The sequence below is a fragment of the Aotus nancymaae genome, unplaced genomic scaffold (genome assembly GCF_030222135.1).
Source record: "Aotus nancymaae isolate 86718 unplaced genomic scaffold, 86718_ANA_hifiasm-v0.15.2.pri h1tg000014l, whole genome shotgun sequence".
NCBI classification, from domain to species: Eukaryota; Metazoa; Chordata; class Mammalia; order Primates; family Aotidae; genus Aotus; species Aotus nancymaae.
Genome location: NW_026988425.1, coordinates 59,752,363 through 59,768,084, shown reverse-complemented (window position 1 = coordinate 59,768,084; position 15,722 = coordinate 59,752,363). Strand labels below are relative to the sequence as shown.

At 37.2% G+C, this 15,722-nt stretch overlaps 1 protein-coding gene across 4 annotated transcripts in view; it reads left to right on the top strand.

Annotated features, from left to right (window-relative positions):
* The first annotated feature begins 38 nt into the window (after positions 1–38).
* CENPK (centromere protein K) overlaps positions 39–15,722 on the top strand; it is a 48,087-nt gene continuing 32,403 nt past the window's right edge. The window contains exons 1-4 of one of the 4 annotated variants that reach the window (XM_012462270.1): positions 39–119; positions 9,372–9,524; positions 12,523–12,579; positions 13,744–13,816. In XM_012462270.1, the coding sequence (XP_012317693.1) occupies positions 9,414–9,524; positions 12,523–12,579; positions 13,744–13,816 (241 nt within the window). In that variant the 5' untranslated portion in view covers positions 39–119; positions 9,372–9,413. Of the gene's footprint in view, positions 120–162; positions 1,782–1,931; positions 9,525–12,522; positions 12,580–13,743; positions 13,817–15,722 lie in introns of those variants that run through there. The other 3 variants (XM_021673200.2, XM_064376015.1, XM_012462271.3) reach the window with 3 other exon arrangements.

The following is a 15,722-nucleotide window of genomic DNA, read 5'->3' as shown; positions in this document are numbered from 1 at the left end:
GGATTGGCTGGGGTGGACAGGAGCAGATCCAATGGGCATGCAGCGCGCGCAGATGTCCCGGGCTAGCGGGCCGTGACTACGTAGCGCTGAGGCGAGCTGGAGTTTGTCGAGCTGTGGTGGTAAGGAGTTGGGCCGGGGAGGGCGCAGTAACGGTTGAAGCTTGTGGCGGTCTAGTCCCAAAGGTGGAATCCTTAGCCAGCGAACTGGGTATCTGACTTCCAAACCGATCTTTGAGCCCTTTTCCCCTCTGCTTCCCGCGCGCCAACGCCAGCTCCAGAACCTCGCCAATTTCTAGAGAAAGATGGAGGGGTGGAGACAGAAGGAACTGGTTAACTTGCGGGTTTCCCTTCCGATGCACTAAACACGTTTTCTCTCCTGACCTTCTTTATTCTCTCATACACTCTCTGAAGAAGGTGGTGAGTGCTTGTTACTGTTTCTTGGGGTGGCGTGGAAAGCAGCTACTTCAAGTAACCAAACTGATCTAGGGCAGAACGGGTCACCCTTCTGTCTTCTTCCTGGTATAGGAGTTCATCTCCTAACAATCATCTGAACTCTTTCTCCTCCTTCTCATCTGTCTTCTTCATTTTTAAAAAATTAGGTAAAAAATACCTAACATAAAGTTTATTATCTTAATCCCTTTTAAAAAGATGAACTAAATACACCTTGTCAAAATGACGTCCCTGAAACACTTTTTTTTTAACCGCAAATACTTTTGCACCAACCTAATAAAATCCTCGTGGTAAACCTCTTCTCTACTTTTGCTTTGAGATAGGCACCACGTACAAGGAAGGAACTGCCCCCCATAGTAGGCACTTTATTTTATTTTATTTTATTTTATTTTGTTTCAAAGGTTCCCATTATTTGACCATTCCATCTAGCAAGCCTCATTTCTTCTCTGTCCTCTGCTTTGTTTTGTGTCTCACAAATTTCCCTTGTTCGTTCTTGCCTCCCAGTCTTACATTTTTATGCTTGAAAGCATCTCCACAGCAATCTAGCCTTCATGTTTACATCTTCTCATCTTTCTAAGACTATAGCAATAATGAGGATGAAGATGATAATAATAATAAAACAGTGTAGCTAGTTAACATTTATTAAGCATTATTATGGAGTAATTCCTTTCTTCCAGGTTTCTCTAGCCTTCACTATCCTGAATACTGATTGTACTTGCAGACAGTGTTGTATACGTCACCATTTCGTAGCTCTTCTAACTGCCTGAAATCATATCATATATTTAGTTATCCATTTATTTATATTGTCTCCCTGAAAATGGAAGCTCAATGAGTACAAAGACTTTTTCATCTACACAGCTATTGCCAGTGTCTGACCAATGGCACACATTAACATATTTGTTGAATAAGTGAAACATTTTAGAATGATGTGGTGGGTACTTTTTGCTTATTTCATGTATATTGATCTTTTCCCAATTAGTGGTGCGAGTTTCTTTAAGTATAGTATTATCCCTAAATAAAGAGATGTTGTTGTTCTTCAATTAATGAATAAATATTGTAGTCTTAACTGGGGACCTCAAAAAGTTAACTTGTTCCCTTTCCAGGAAGATAGGTTTAAAGACACAAAATGTAGGAAAGGGATAAACTGTTAGGTAAGTAAGAGTGTGTGTGTGTGTGTGTGTGTGTGTGTGTGTGTGTTTTAAATAAACAACTGAAATTTATTTCCCACAAGTCTAGAGGCTGTAGATTTAAGATCTGGGTGCCAGCATTTTCTGGTGCTATTGATGGCCCTCTTCCAAGTTGCATACAGCTCACATCTTGCATTCTCAAGTGGTAGAGAGCAAACTCTTAAATGTTTCTATGTGTTTTTATTTTAATGCCACATTGAATTGCCAAGCCAGGTAATTTGTTGAGTATCTATCCCCCACCCACTGCCCCCACCACATGTGCAGAGTTTTGCATTACTTTTGCATATTGATAATGTATTTTAGTGGTCAGTAAATGAATATTTGTTTGACTCTTTTGCTTAAGAATTGGTAATGACTGATTTTGGCTTTGTGAACTTAAACTGTATCTTATGGGTATAGCAGGTGGGATGTTCAGTCTTCTAGTTGACATTCAAATTGTTAATAGTAATGTTAATAGCTAAGACCAATAAAGCTCTTTATATGCTAGCTACAGTTCCAAGATATATATATATATATATATATATATGTATGTATATGCTCATTTAATTGTCATAACAACCCTAGGGAGTATGTAATACTATCTTCATTTTATAGGAAAGTAAATTGAGGCACAGAAAGTTTAAGTGACTTGCCCAAGTCTCACAGCTTTTAAATATCAAAACTGGGATTTAAACCTATGTAGTCAGTTTGCAGAGTTCATACCTTCAAAGTTTCTTTTTTTCTCTAAGTAATGTGGCAGTAAACATCATTGTGTAGATTTATGCGGACATATCTATGTTTAGGATTATTCTTAGAAATAGAATTTCTGGGTCAAAAGAAATGCATGTAAAATTTTGATAGATGTTATCATACAAAGTGGTTGGTCCACCAACAATGCAAGTCTCTTATTTCACATGCTTGCCAGTATTTCTTATCAAATTTCACATTATTGCCAGTCTGAATGAAAATTAATGCTTGTTTAATTTGCATTTTCATAAATTATATATTAGCTTATGAATGTACTTTTTCTATATTTAAAAGGTTTTATTGTTTTTTCTTTGAATTCCTCATTTGTGTCCTTTGCTTGTTTCTGTGGAATTGTTTTTGTTGTTTACCTTTTTATTGTAAAATCAAATGCAGACACAAACCCACACAAAATAAATGTAAAGTTCATGAATTAGTATGAGGTGAATGCCCTTACCATCATGCTAGTCAAGAAATAAAACTTTGATAATCATCTCAGAAATCTCTCCATTTGGCCCATCCCAGCCACAACCTTTCTCTCCCTTCCATTCTTCCTCCAAAAGTAATTGATATCCTGACTTTTTTGGTAATCTCTTTTTTTTTTTTTTTAGCTTTTTAATGGTGAGTTGTTTGGTTTCTTCTTATCAATTTATAGGCACTCGTTACACATTAAGGAAATCAGATCTTGGGTTGTCATATATGTTACAAGTATTTCCCCTAAGTTTTGGAGTTTTAAATTTTAACTTCGTTGATGAGATGTTTGTCCATGCAGAATTAAAAAAAAATTTTATGTCAAGATTTCACTTAGTTTTGCTTAAAGAGGTGTTCCCTAATCTAAGATTTTAAAAGTTTCTGTGTTTTCTTCCTATCTTTTATAATTTCTATTTTGGATTTTTTGAGGGAGTGAGGAGTGATGTAAAGATTGAGGTATGAATTTAGACTCTTTTTCTCCCCAAATACCATTCAGTTTGTTAAAAAAAAAGGAAGATTTATACGAACAAAAATATACATTTTAAAAAGCAGTATTATATGTAAAATATATCTTTATTTGAATTTTTTTTCTCCTTGCTTTGCATTGTCATCTCTGTCATATGTCATGTGTCCATATGTATGTGAATCTAGAAAGTCAAGAAAGGCTTTGTATTGTGTTCCATTGCTCAGTTTGCCTATTTATATGCCAATTCTACATTGTCATAATAGTATGTGTTACAGCCTCCCATCTTATTTTTTATGAGGATCACAGGCTAGTTTTGGCTCTTTGTACTTCCATGTAAATTTTAGAATTTGCTTGTCAAGTCCCACAAAGAAACAATAACTTTCAGGATTTTGGTTAAGATTCTGTAGATAAACTTGGGGCAAATTTACATCTTTACAATGTGTCTTCCAGTGCATGAATATGACTGTATCTTTTCGTTTATTTAGTTCTGCTTTAAAACTTCTCTGTTAATGTTGTTGATTAAGCACTATAAAGTGCAAAAGTTACATATGAATAAAAATACTGAGGCAGGATGTTCTGGTTTGCATTTGATGTGGGGTAGACATTCTCATCATTCTTTATTGTACTGTTTACCTCCTTAAAATTGCCCAATTTTGAATCTGATGCTACCAGACCTGACCCCCTTGTCATTCTTTGCAGCAATCATCTAGCGAGATTGTTTTACTCATCCTCATTCCTTGAAGATTTTTAGCTCCTGGCTCACTGTCACCCTTGACCTTCTCTCCCCTAGTGATTATGTTCTCTTGTCTTGGCTGCTTATTCCTATGGCCATTCTTTCACTTTGTCCCTGTCTACACCTGTGCTGCTACACTATAGAAGAAAACAAACAGCCATGCTTCAGTTTCACTTTAAACCCATGACTACTAATCTCAGATGAGTCTGTAATGCTACTACTGAGTAATCCTATAACTTTTTCTCCCTTTTTTATATATATCTATTTTATACATCTCTTTTCCTGTGCTCTTAAACTTGCAGTTCTTTTTCCCCATCCTCATTCATAGTTGATGACCTTAGTTACCATTTTATTGAGAAAAAAGAATCCACATACAGTTTCTACAGGTCCCTAGCAACACGTCTACTTACCTACCTGTATCTACACTCTTGATATTCTGATGACCCTTTCATTAAAATGGATGAATTGCATGTCTATTTATCTTAAGCCAACCCCTCTTCTTATGTACTAGATCCCATTCTTTCTTTTCCCCTTTCTCTCTTATATTAGCAACATTTCTTTCTTTTACTGTACCATATAAAGATGCTGTATTTTCTCCCATCTTTTTTTTTTTTTAAAAAGTCCCTTTTAACCCTGTATCTCCCTCCAGCTAATAACTGTATTTCTCTCTTTTCCTTTAAAAAAAAATTGTGTGTGATTTTTTTTTGAAGTAGGGTCTTGCTTTATCACCCAGGCTGGAGTGCATTGGTGTGTTCATGGCTCACTGCAGCTTCAGTCTCCTGGGTTCACCAGGTTCAAGTGATCCTCCCACCTTAACTCCTGAGTAGCTGGAACTACAGGCATGCGCCGCCATGCCTGGCTAGAGAAAAAATTCTTGAAAACATTTTATATTCTTAGTATATTTAATTCCTTGCCTTCCATTCTCTCTTGAATCCACTCCAATCAGGCTTTTACTCTCACTGTTCTTCTAAAACTACTCCTATAAAGGTTACCTGTGGCCTTCATTTTTGTATGTTAACTCCAATAAAATCGTTGTGATAAATTATCCCAGAATGTAGAGGTGTAAATCAACTATTTATTACACTCATGAGTTTTGTGCATTAGAAATTCATACAGGACACAGCAGGGGTAGCTTCTCTGCTCTACAGTTTCTGGAGCCTTGCCTAGAAGATCGAAGCCTAGGGGCTTAATCATCAGAAATGATCATGTGTATGTCTGGCAGTTGATACTAGCTTTTGTCTGGGAACCTCAGTTCGTTTCCACATGGACCTCTCCATGTGATCTCTTCCTTTTGTGCTAGTTTGGGCTTTCTCATAACATGGTGGCTGGGTTGCAAGGGTGAGTGTTCCGAGAAAGAAAAAGCCGGAAGTTAGCTATATTACCTTTTATGAGTTAGTCTTGAAAGTCATGTGGTGTCATTTTCATTGTATTCTGTTTATAAAGACAGACACAAAGTCACAGTCAGTTTCAAGGGGAGGGGAAAAAGTCTCTGCCTCTTGATGGGGAATGCAACCTGAAATATTGCTGCGACTATTTTTAGAAAAAACAGTTTGCTTATCCATATTACTAAATAAATTGTCAATTCTGTGTAACTTACTTGACCTGTCTCTGCTATTTGACAGTTCATCATTCCTTCCTTGAATACGTTCTTGGATTTCGGGATATCATGCGCTTAGTTTTCCTCTTAACTTACTGTGTGACCCTTTTCAGACTATTCCGTTTGTTCTTACTCATCTCAATATCTCCTGGTCTGAAGATCTTCCCATTCCTAGCTGCGCACTCTTGCTTTTCTCATTTCACCCAGCCTTACAACTGTAAGTACGGTCATGTATTACTTAACAGGGATATGTGTTGATAAATGCATTGTTAGATGATTTCATCATGTGAGCACAAACCTAGATGGTATAACCTACTATATACCTAGTCTGAATACCGTAGGTAATTGTAATAGAATGGTATTTGTGTATTTAAACATTTCTAAATCTAGAAAAGGTACAGTAAAAATATGGTATGAAAGATAAAAAGTGGAACACCTGTGTAGGGCTTTTACCATGGATATAGCTTACAGGACTAGAGTTTGCTCTAGATGAGTCAGTGAGTAGTGAGAGAATGTGAAGCCCTAGGACATTACTGTACTCTACTGTAGACTTTGTAAATACTGTATAGTTAGGCTATACTAAATTTATTTATTTTTAATTATTCAATTATAAATTAACCTAAGCTTGCTGTAACTTGCTTTATCCTTTTAATTTTTTTTAACTTTTCAACTCTTGTAATAACAGCTTAAAACACAAAGGTTGTCTATACAACAATATTTTCTTTCTTTCTTTTTTTCTTTCTTTCTTTTTTTTTTTTTTAATTTACAGAGTTCGTCTCTGTCACCCAGGCTGAAATGCAGTGGTGTGATCATAGCTCACTATAACCTTGAACTCCTGGGCTCAAGTGATCTTCATGCCCCGGCCTCCTGAGCAGCTAGGACTACAGGAGTGTGCCACCTCACACAGCCGATTTTTAAATTTTTTGTAGAGATGGAGGTCTCGCTATGTTGCCAAGCTGTTCTGAAACTCCTGGACTCAAGTGATCCTACCACCTTGGCCTTCCAAAGTGTTGTGATTACAGGTGTGAATCATTGCACCTGGCATATTTTCTTTATGTCTTTTTTTTTTCTAGCCAATTTATTTTTATTTTTTACTTTTCAAACCTTTTTGTTAAGAATGAAGACACAAACACATTACCTTAGGCCTAAGGGTCAGGATCCTGAAGACATCAGTAGGCAATGGGAATTTTTCAGCTCCATTGGAACCACTGTTAATGTGCAGTCTATGACCACAATGTCATTATGTAGTGATGTCATTATCTGTGTGATGATGGCTGTCAAATTCATATCTCTAGCTCAAAACTTTGAACTATAGACATGTATATCTAATTGCTTAATCAGCAGCTCCAATAATTGACACCTCAAATTTAGCATATCCTAAACTGAGTGGTTTTTTTTTTTCAATTTTTTTTATTGCATTTTAGGTTTTGGGGTACATGTGAAGAACATGCAAGATTGTTGCATAGGTACACACACGGCAGTGTGATGTGCTGCCTTCCTCCTCATCACCTATATCGGCCATTTCTCCCCATGTTATCCCTCCCCAACTCCCCACTCCACACTGTCCCTCCCCTGTTTCCCCCCTACAGACCCTAGTGTGTAATGCTCCCCTCCCTGTGTCCATGTATTCTCATTGTTCAACACCCACCTATGAGTGAGAACATGTGATGTTTGATTTTCTGTTCTTGTGTCAGTTTGTTGAGATTGATGGTTTCCAGGTTCATCCATGTCCCTACAAAGGACACGAACACGAACTCATCGTTTTTGATGGCTCCATAATATTCCATGGTGTATATGTGCCACATTTTCCCTGTCCAGTCTATCATCGATGGATATTTGGGTTGGTTCCAGGTCTTTGCTATTGTAAACTGTGCTGCAATGAACATTCGTGTGCATGTGTCCTTATAGTAGAATGATTTATAATCCTTTGGATATACCCAGTAATAGGATTACTGGGTCAAATGGAATTTCTATTTCTAGGTCCTTGAGGAATCGCCACACTGTCTTCCACAATGGTTGAACTAATTTACACTCCCACCAACAGTGTAAAAGTGTTCCTATTTCTCCACATCCTCTCCAGCATCTGTTGTCTCCAGATTTTTTAATGATCGCCATTGTAACTGGCATGAGGTGGTTTCTCAATGTAGTTTTGATTTGCATTTCTCTAATGACCAATGATGATGAGCATTTTTTCATGTTTGTTGTCCTCACGTATGTCTTCTTTTGTAAAGTGTCTGTTCATGTCCTTTGCCCACTTTTGAATGGGCTTGTTTTTTTCTTGTAAATCTCTTTTAGTTCTTTGTAGATTCTGGATATCAGCCCTTTGTCAGATGGGTAGATTGCAACAATTTTTTCCCATTCTGTTGGTTGCTGATTCACTCTAATGACTGTTTCTTTTGCTGTGCAGAAGCTGTGGAGTTTGATTAGGTCCCATTTGTCTATTTTGGCTTTTGTTGCCAATGCTTTTGGTGTTTTGGTCATGAAGTCCTTGCCTACGCCTATGTCCTGAATGGTTTTGCCTAGGTTTTCTTGGTGTTTTTTATGTAAACCTAGGGTTTTTATGGTGTTAGGTCTTATGTTTAAGTCGTTAATCCATCTGGAGTTAATTTTAGTGTAAGGTGTCAGGAAGAGGTCCAGTTTCTGCTTTCTGCCCATGGCTAGCCAGTTTTCCCAACACCATTTGTTAAACAGGGAATCCTTTCCCCATTGCTTGTTTTTGTGAGGTTTGTCAAAGATCAGATGGTTGTAGATGTGTGGTGTTGCCTCCGAGGCCTCTGTTCTGTTCCATTGGTGTATATCTCTGTTTTGGTACCAGTACCATGCTGTTTTGATTACTGTAGCCTTGTAGTATAGCTAAACTGAGTTTTTAATCTCTTCTCCTATGTTTGCCAAATCTATTTCTCTTACCATCTTTCTCACCTCAGTAACTGGCAACTTAATAATTCACTTCCCTCTTTGATAGTCCATATACATGCTGTTAAGAAATTCTGTTGGCTCCATCTTGAAAATATATTCAGAATTGGATATTCTGTGCTGCTTCTAGCAATATTATCCTGGTCTACATCTTCCTTGGATTATTGCAGTAGCTTTCTAACTGATTTTCCTTTTTCTATCCTTACTGCCTGTAGTTAACCAGAGTTGTACTGTTAAAATGTAATTTAAATGATGTCATTCCTCTGTTTAAAACTAATTGCTTATCATCTCAGAGTCCTTAAAGTAGCCTATGAAGCCCAGGTGATCTCATCCCTATTGTGTCTGTGACCTCATATTCTACTCTGTCTTACTTAATCTGCTCTAGTCACACCAGCTGCTTCACTACTGTAGAAACATGGCATTCATATTCCTGCCTCAAGGCTTTTGCACTTGAAGTTCCCTCTGCCTGGAACATCTGTCCCTCTTCATTCCTGTACCTCATTTCTTTATCTCCTTCATGTCTTCTTACTCAGTTGTCAGTTTCTCAGTAACCTTATATGACCACATTATTTAAAATTACATTGCCCTTGCCTTAGCATTCCCTATGTTTCTTCTCTGTCTTTTCTCCAAATCATTTGATATACTGTAGTATATATGTATATGTTTTATTTTTTGTTTTATTGTCTGTTTTCCTTAATTAGAATAAGGTTCACAGTAGAAGGGATTTTTGTCTATTTTGTTCACTGCTATATTCTTAGCCCCTAGATGAGTATCTGGCTGATAATAAGTGTTCAACAAATACTGCTGAATGAATAAATATTTTTTGCTTTAGTTTTTCTTGTTAGAAGGCTAAAACATCACAAAGCACATATCAATGAATCAGCAAGATCTAGGTCCAGATAGTACTTCAGATGTGGGAGATGTTACAAATACTGAAGAAGAACTTATTAGAGAATGTGAAGAAATGTGGAAAGATATGGAAGAAGTAAGTATCAAAAGATAGAAGTGATGGTTAATATAAGATTTACATCAATTTCAATAATAAATAGACTCAGGAAAGAAATGATTGTGCTAGTTCCCAAAAGCCATTGTGTGTGATAAATATTTATATAGCTTTTAGACCTATAAGCATTTTTTCAAGAAACTTTATGCTAGATGAGCTATAGAAAGAAAACTGATGGCAATCCCTGCCTCCAAGGAGACTACCATCTTATGGAAACAACAGCCATTATATTATGTTATAGTACAATATTAGACATATTATATAAGTACAAAGACTATACTTAGGAGGAGTACTAAAGGTGAAGGGCTCAAGGATAGCTTTCTAAAAGAGTAAATTACTGATTTTATTTCTAAAGGATAATTAGGAGTTAGCCTGTAAAAAGTGGGAGAGGTATACAAAGCATAAAGAAGAAAATATGTGGCCGGGCGCGGTGGCTCAAGCCTGTAATCCCAGCACTTTGGGAGGCCGAGACGGGTGGATCACGAGGTCAGGAGATCGAGACCATCCTGGTCAACATGGTGAAACCCCGTCTCTACTAAAAATACAAAAAATTAGCTGGGCACGGTGGCGCGTGCCTGTAATCCCAGCTACTCAGGAGGCTGAGGCAGGAGAATTGCTTGAACCCAGGAGGCGGAGGTTGCGGTGAGCCGAGATAGCGCCATTGCACTCCAGCCTGGGTAACAAGAGCGAAACTCTGTCTCAAAAAAAAAAAAAAAAAAGAAAATATGTAAAAGCTGAGAGAGTTGACAGAACACTAAATAGAATATTATGGATAATGTAAATTAGAAGGACTTCTGGGGTAAGACTGGAGAAGTAATCAGGGGCCAGAAAATAAAGGATTTTGTTGAGTGTGTACTATGGGGAGCCACTAAAGGATTATAAGTATGGAAGTGACATGATCAGGTATGCAGTTTGAGAAAATTTCTGTGGTGTTTTTGAAGAAAATAGAATGCAGAAGATTAAGACTGCAGGTAGAAAGAGCATTTTGGAAGCTCTAGTAATAGTCCTGTTAAAAAGTAAGAAAGTCCTAAGTATTGTCGTTGCAAATAGAAGAGTGGGGTCAAGAGATAAGTAGGTAGGACTTAGAAGGACTTAGAAGTTAATTGATGTGCAGTGGGAGGGATATATCGTTAGTTTCAGATTCCTAGTTTGGGCCATTGGGTGGTTGATGGGATTATTTCCCCAAATAGAGAATATAGAAGTAGGAAGAACACATAATTATGAGTAAAACATGAGTTAATTTAGATACTATTGTTTGAAATGTATGTACTGTTTCTGAGTTGGTGAGATAGAACTGTGTTTGGTATACTAGAGTATGTTGGTGAAAATTTGTTGTACTTAAAGCATACTTGTCCAACCATGGCCCAGGATGGCCTTGAGTGAGGCCCAACACAAATTCATAAACTTTCTTAAAGCATTAAGGATTTTTTTTTTTTTTTTTAGCTCATCATCTATTGTTAGTGTTAGTGTATTTTATGTGTGGCCCAAGATAATTCTTCCAGTATAGCCCAGGGAAGCCAAAAGATAGGGCACAGATATTTTTAGCATCCTATTCTTCCCAGTAAAGTTACAGAATTGGGCAAATTAGTATCAAAAGATAGAAGTGATAGTTATTATAAGAAAATGTGTAAAAGCTGAGAGAGTTGACAGAACACTAAATAGAATGTTATGGATAATGTAAATTAGGAAAAGGACTTCTAGGTTAAGACTGAAGAAGTAGCCGGGCGCGGTGGCTCACGCCTGTAATCCCAGCACTTCGGGAGGCCAAGGCGAGTGGATCACAAGGTCAAGAGATCAAGACCATCCTGGTCAACATGGTGAAACCCCGTCTCTACTAAAAATACAAAAAATTAGCTGGGCATGGTGGCGCGTGCCTGTAATCCCAGCTATTCAGGAGGCTGATGCAGGAGAATTGCCTGAACCCAGGAGGCGGAGGTTGTGGTGAGCCGAGATTGCGCCATTGCACTCCAGCCTGGGTAACAAGAGCGAAACTCCGTCTCAAAAAAAAAAAGAAAAGAAAAATAAAAGACTGAAGAAGTAATCAGAGGCCAGAACATAAAGGATTTTGTTGAGTGTGTACTGTGGGGAGCTACTAAAGGATTATAAGTATGGAAGTGACATTTCTGGAGCAAGCTAAATAAAAGAGTATTTTCTTTATTATTTGTCTTTTAACAGCTATACATACATTTAACAACAGAGTAAATTGCTTGTTGGTTGCCATTATGCTACCTTGTTAAAATTAGAGCAAAGAACAGCCTGGCCAACATGGCAAAACCCCATCTTTAACAAAAATTCAAAAAAATTAGTTGGTCTTGGTGGTGTGCTCCTATGATCCCAGGTTTTTCTCTTTTCTTAAAATTATTTTTAACATAAATAATTGGTACTTAATGTATTTTCAAGCTAATTTTCAGAATCCCCTACCATTTTTTTTTTCAGATATTTTTAGTAGTATAGAAGTTTGGATTTTAAAATAACTTGAAATTTTTATAGAGAAATGCTGTACTACAAATGAGCAGAAATAGAATTTACTCATATTTTTATCTCATATAATCATCATGAACAGTTTTGGACTTTCTTAATAGCAAAAAAACACTGTCTACCGAAGGCTTTGTTTTCTTAGGATTTCTTAGAATACTATCTTGTTATTTTTCTATAGTGCTTTTCCTCTTATTCTCTTATCTCCCACTTTCCAATTATCTGGCTTATAATTCATTTTAGCTATTAGCTGTTTTTTTGTTTTTTTTCCTCTCTCTTCATTCTAGTGTCTCTTTTTCCTTGTGATGTATTCACCTTGGGACTTGTTTGGCTGCCTTAATCCTCTTACTTAGAAAGTCAGAAATGTCAATAAACTCTTCTCTATTATGTTTGTGCTTTGGAATAGTGTTATATTGGCCTGGTACAAAAGGAAAGGGGAAGGGAATTATCTGTGAGTTACAGTGTGTGACTTGCTTTTTTTTTTTTTTTTACTTTTTTAATCAAGTGTCAGAATAAATTATCACTTACTGGAACTGAAACACTCACTGATTTAAATGCTAAGGTATGAATCTTCTTTTTCTTCCTAAAAAGGTAAGTGACGTTCATTGTATTTTGGAAAGTAAGTATATGTGTCTATATTTTTCTCAAGTTTGATAGCTTTGTTAATACCTGTATGTTTAATCATTTGGAAAACTTCTAACTCTTTCTGCTTTAAGAGTTGGAATAATATTCTAAAAACTTTCTAGAACAAGCTATTATAAAATAAGAGAGTATTTTCTTTCTTTTTTATTTTTATTTATTTATTTATATATTTTTTTGAGCTGGAGTCTCCCTCTGTCACCCAGGCTGGAGTGCAATGGCGTGATCTCGGCTCACTGCAACCTCCACCTCCCTGGTTCAAGCAATTCCCCTGCCTCAGCCTCCTAAGTAACTGTGATTATAGGTGCTCAGCACCACACCCAGCTATTTTTGTTGCATTTTTAGTAGAGATGGGGTTTCACAATGTTGGTCAGGCTGGTCCCGAACTCCTGACCTTGTGATCCACCCACCTTGGCCTCCCAAAGTGCTGGGATTACAGGCAAGAGCCACCGTGCCCAGCAGAGAGTATTTTCTTTATTATTTGTCTTTTAACAGTGATACATATGTTTAACAACTGAGTAAATTGGTTGCTATTATGCTACCTTGTTAAAATTAGAACAAAGACCAGCCTGGCCAACATGGCAAAACCCCATCTTTAACAAAAATCCAAAAACATTCGCTGGTCTTGGTGGTGTGCTTGTATGATCCCAGGTACTCAGGAGGCTGAGGCATGAGAATCACTTGAACCCAGGAGGCAGAGGCTACAATAAGCTGAGATTTGTGCCACTACACTCCAACGCGGGTGAAAGAGCAAGACCATCTCAAAAATATATATATACATTAGAATAAAGACTGCTAACTTTGTGTTAGGTATAATAGTCACAGATGTTTTACTATCTGTGTCAAATCTGAATTGATTTTACTCTTGGCTTAAAAAAAGGATTAAGATATCTATTTTAATAATCAGAGACTTATGGAATTGGCTTCGGAGCGGATCTGTGGAACAGATTAAGAATTAAAATGAAGTTGCCTCTTGAACAACGTGAGAGTTAGGGATGCCAACCCTCTAAGTATTAAAGTGTTAAGAAGTTTGTATTTTCATCTATGAATAGTCCACAGAAAATGACTTTGTTTTCTTCTTTTATAGCTATCATTATTAATTATGCAAGTAAAATGTTTAACTGCTGAACTCAGTCAATGGCAGAAAAAAACACCTGAAAGTAAGATTCTTATTTTTAGATTTGATTTTTTTATAAACAAATTAATGGCAAATTAATTTAATGATTGTAAGAAAAATTACAAGATCCAGTTGGCCTTCTTGAGATTCCCCAAATTTCATTGATACTGGGAAGTCACTCAATTTTTTTCTTTCTATGAATTATTTTGTGCTTCTTTTATTATTATTGATAAACATATCTTACATTAGATTATAATAAGCTTGATTATGGAGACGTTATTATAGCCATTATGTTATCCTCATAGATGCTGCCTTATGCTCACTAGAAATGGTTAATTGTTCCCTTTTTTTTTTTTCTGATACAGAGTCTCACTCTGTTGCTCAGGCTGGAATGCAGTAGCACGGTCATGGCTCATTGCAGCCTCGTTCTCCTGGGTTCAAGTGATCCTCTCACTTCAGCCTCCTGATTATCTAGGACTACAGGTGTGCGCCACCATGCCTGGTTAATTTTTGTATTTTTTTGTAGAGATGGGGTTTCATCATGTTACCTAGGCTAGTCTTGAACTTCTGGGCTCAAGGGATCCTCCTGCCTTGGCCTCCCAACATGTCAGGATTACGGGCATGCTGGTAAATTGTTTCTTAATTAATGAAATTTACCTAGTGGAATAGAAAAATTGTAAAGTTATTTTATTTTAGATACTTACACAAAATGGCCACATAGTTTGTATGATGTCTTCTGTCTTGTCCAACTGGTGCCAAGTATATTTTTGTCTTCAGTTAGGAAATAGAAGGCAGCATAAAAATTTATAGTTGTGATACTCAACTAGTACATCTTTTTTTTTTTTATTATGAAAGCTTAAGTTTATGCAATATATGTCTATACAGGCACACTTCATTTTATTGTGCTTCACTTTATTGCACTTTGCAGATACTGTATGTTTAACAAATTCAGTTTGTGGTGAGCCTGTCTCACATTTTGGTAATCTCACAGTATTTCAGACTCAAGTTATTATTACATCTTTTAGGGGGATCTGTGAACAGTGGTCGTTGAGCTTACTATTTTAATTGTTTTAAGGAACCACAAGCTGCACCTATATAAGACAGTAAACTTAATCAATAAATGTTGTGGGTATTCTGACTGCTCCACTGACCAATTGTTTCCCCATCACTCTCCCTCTCCTTGGCCCTCCCTTTTCCTTAAGACACAGGAATATTGAAATTAGGCCAATTAATAACCCTCCAATTGTTTCTGAGTTTTTTTTTTAAGACAGAGTCTCACTGTGTCACCTAGGGTGGAGTGCATTGGTGCAATCTCAGCTCACTACAACCTCCACCTCCCAGATTCAAGCAATTCTCCTGCCTCAGCCTCCCAAATAGCTGGGATTACAGGCATGTGCCACCATGCTTGGCTAACTTTGTATTTTTAGTAGAGATGGTGTTTCTCCATCTTGGCCAGGCTGGTTTGAACCCCTGACCTCGTGATCCACCTGCCTCGGCCTTCCAAAGTGCTGGGATTACAAGCGTGAGCCACTGTACCCAGCCTGTTTCTGAGTTTTTATGTGAAAAGAAGAGTTGTACATCTTTAACTTTAAATCAAAAACTAGAAATGATTAAGCTTCATGAGGAAGGCATGTCAGAAGCCAAGACAGGTCAAAAGCTAGGCCTCTGGTGCCAGTTAGCCAAGTTGTGAATGGAAAGGAAAAAAAAAATTTTTTTTTGAGATAGAGTCTTGCTCTGTTGTCAGGCTGGAGTGCAATGGTGCGATCTCAGTTCACTGCAGTCTTCACCTCCCAGGTTCAAGCAATTCTCCTGCCTCAGCCTCCAGAGTAGCTGGGATTACAGGAGCGTGTCACCACACCCAGCTAATTTTTGTATTTTTTTTAGGTAGAGACAAGGCTTCACCATGTTGGCCAGGATGTTCTTGAACTCCTGATGACATGATCTGCCCT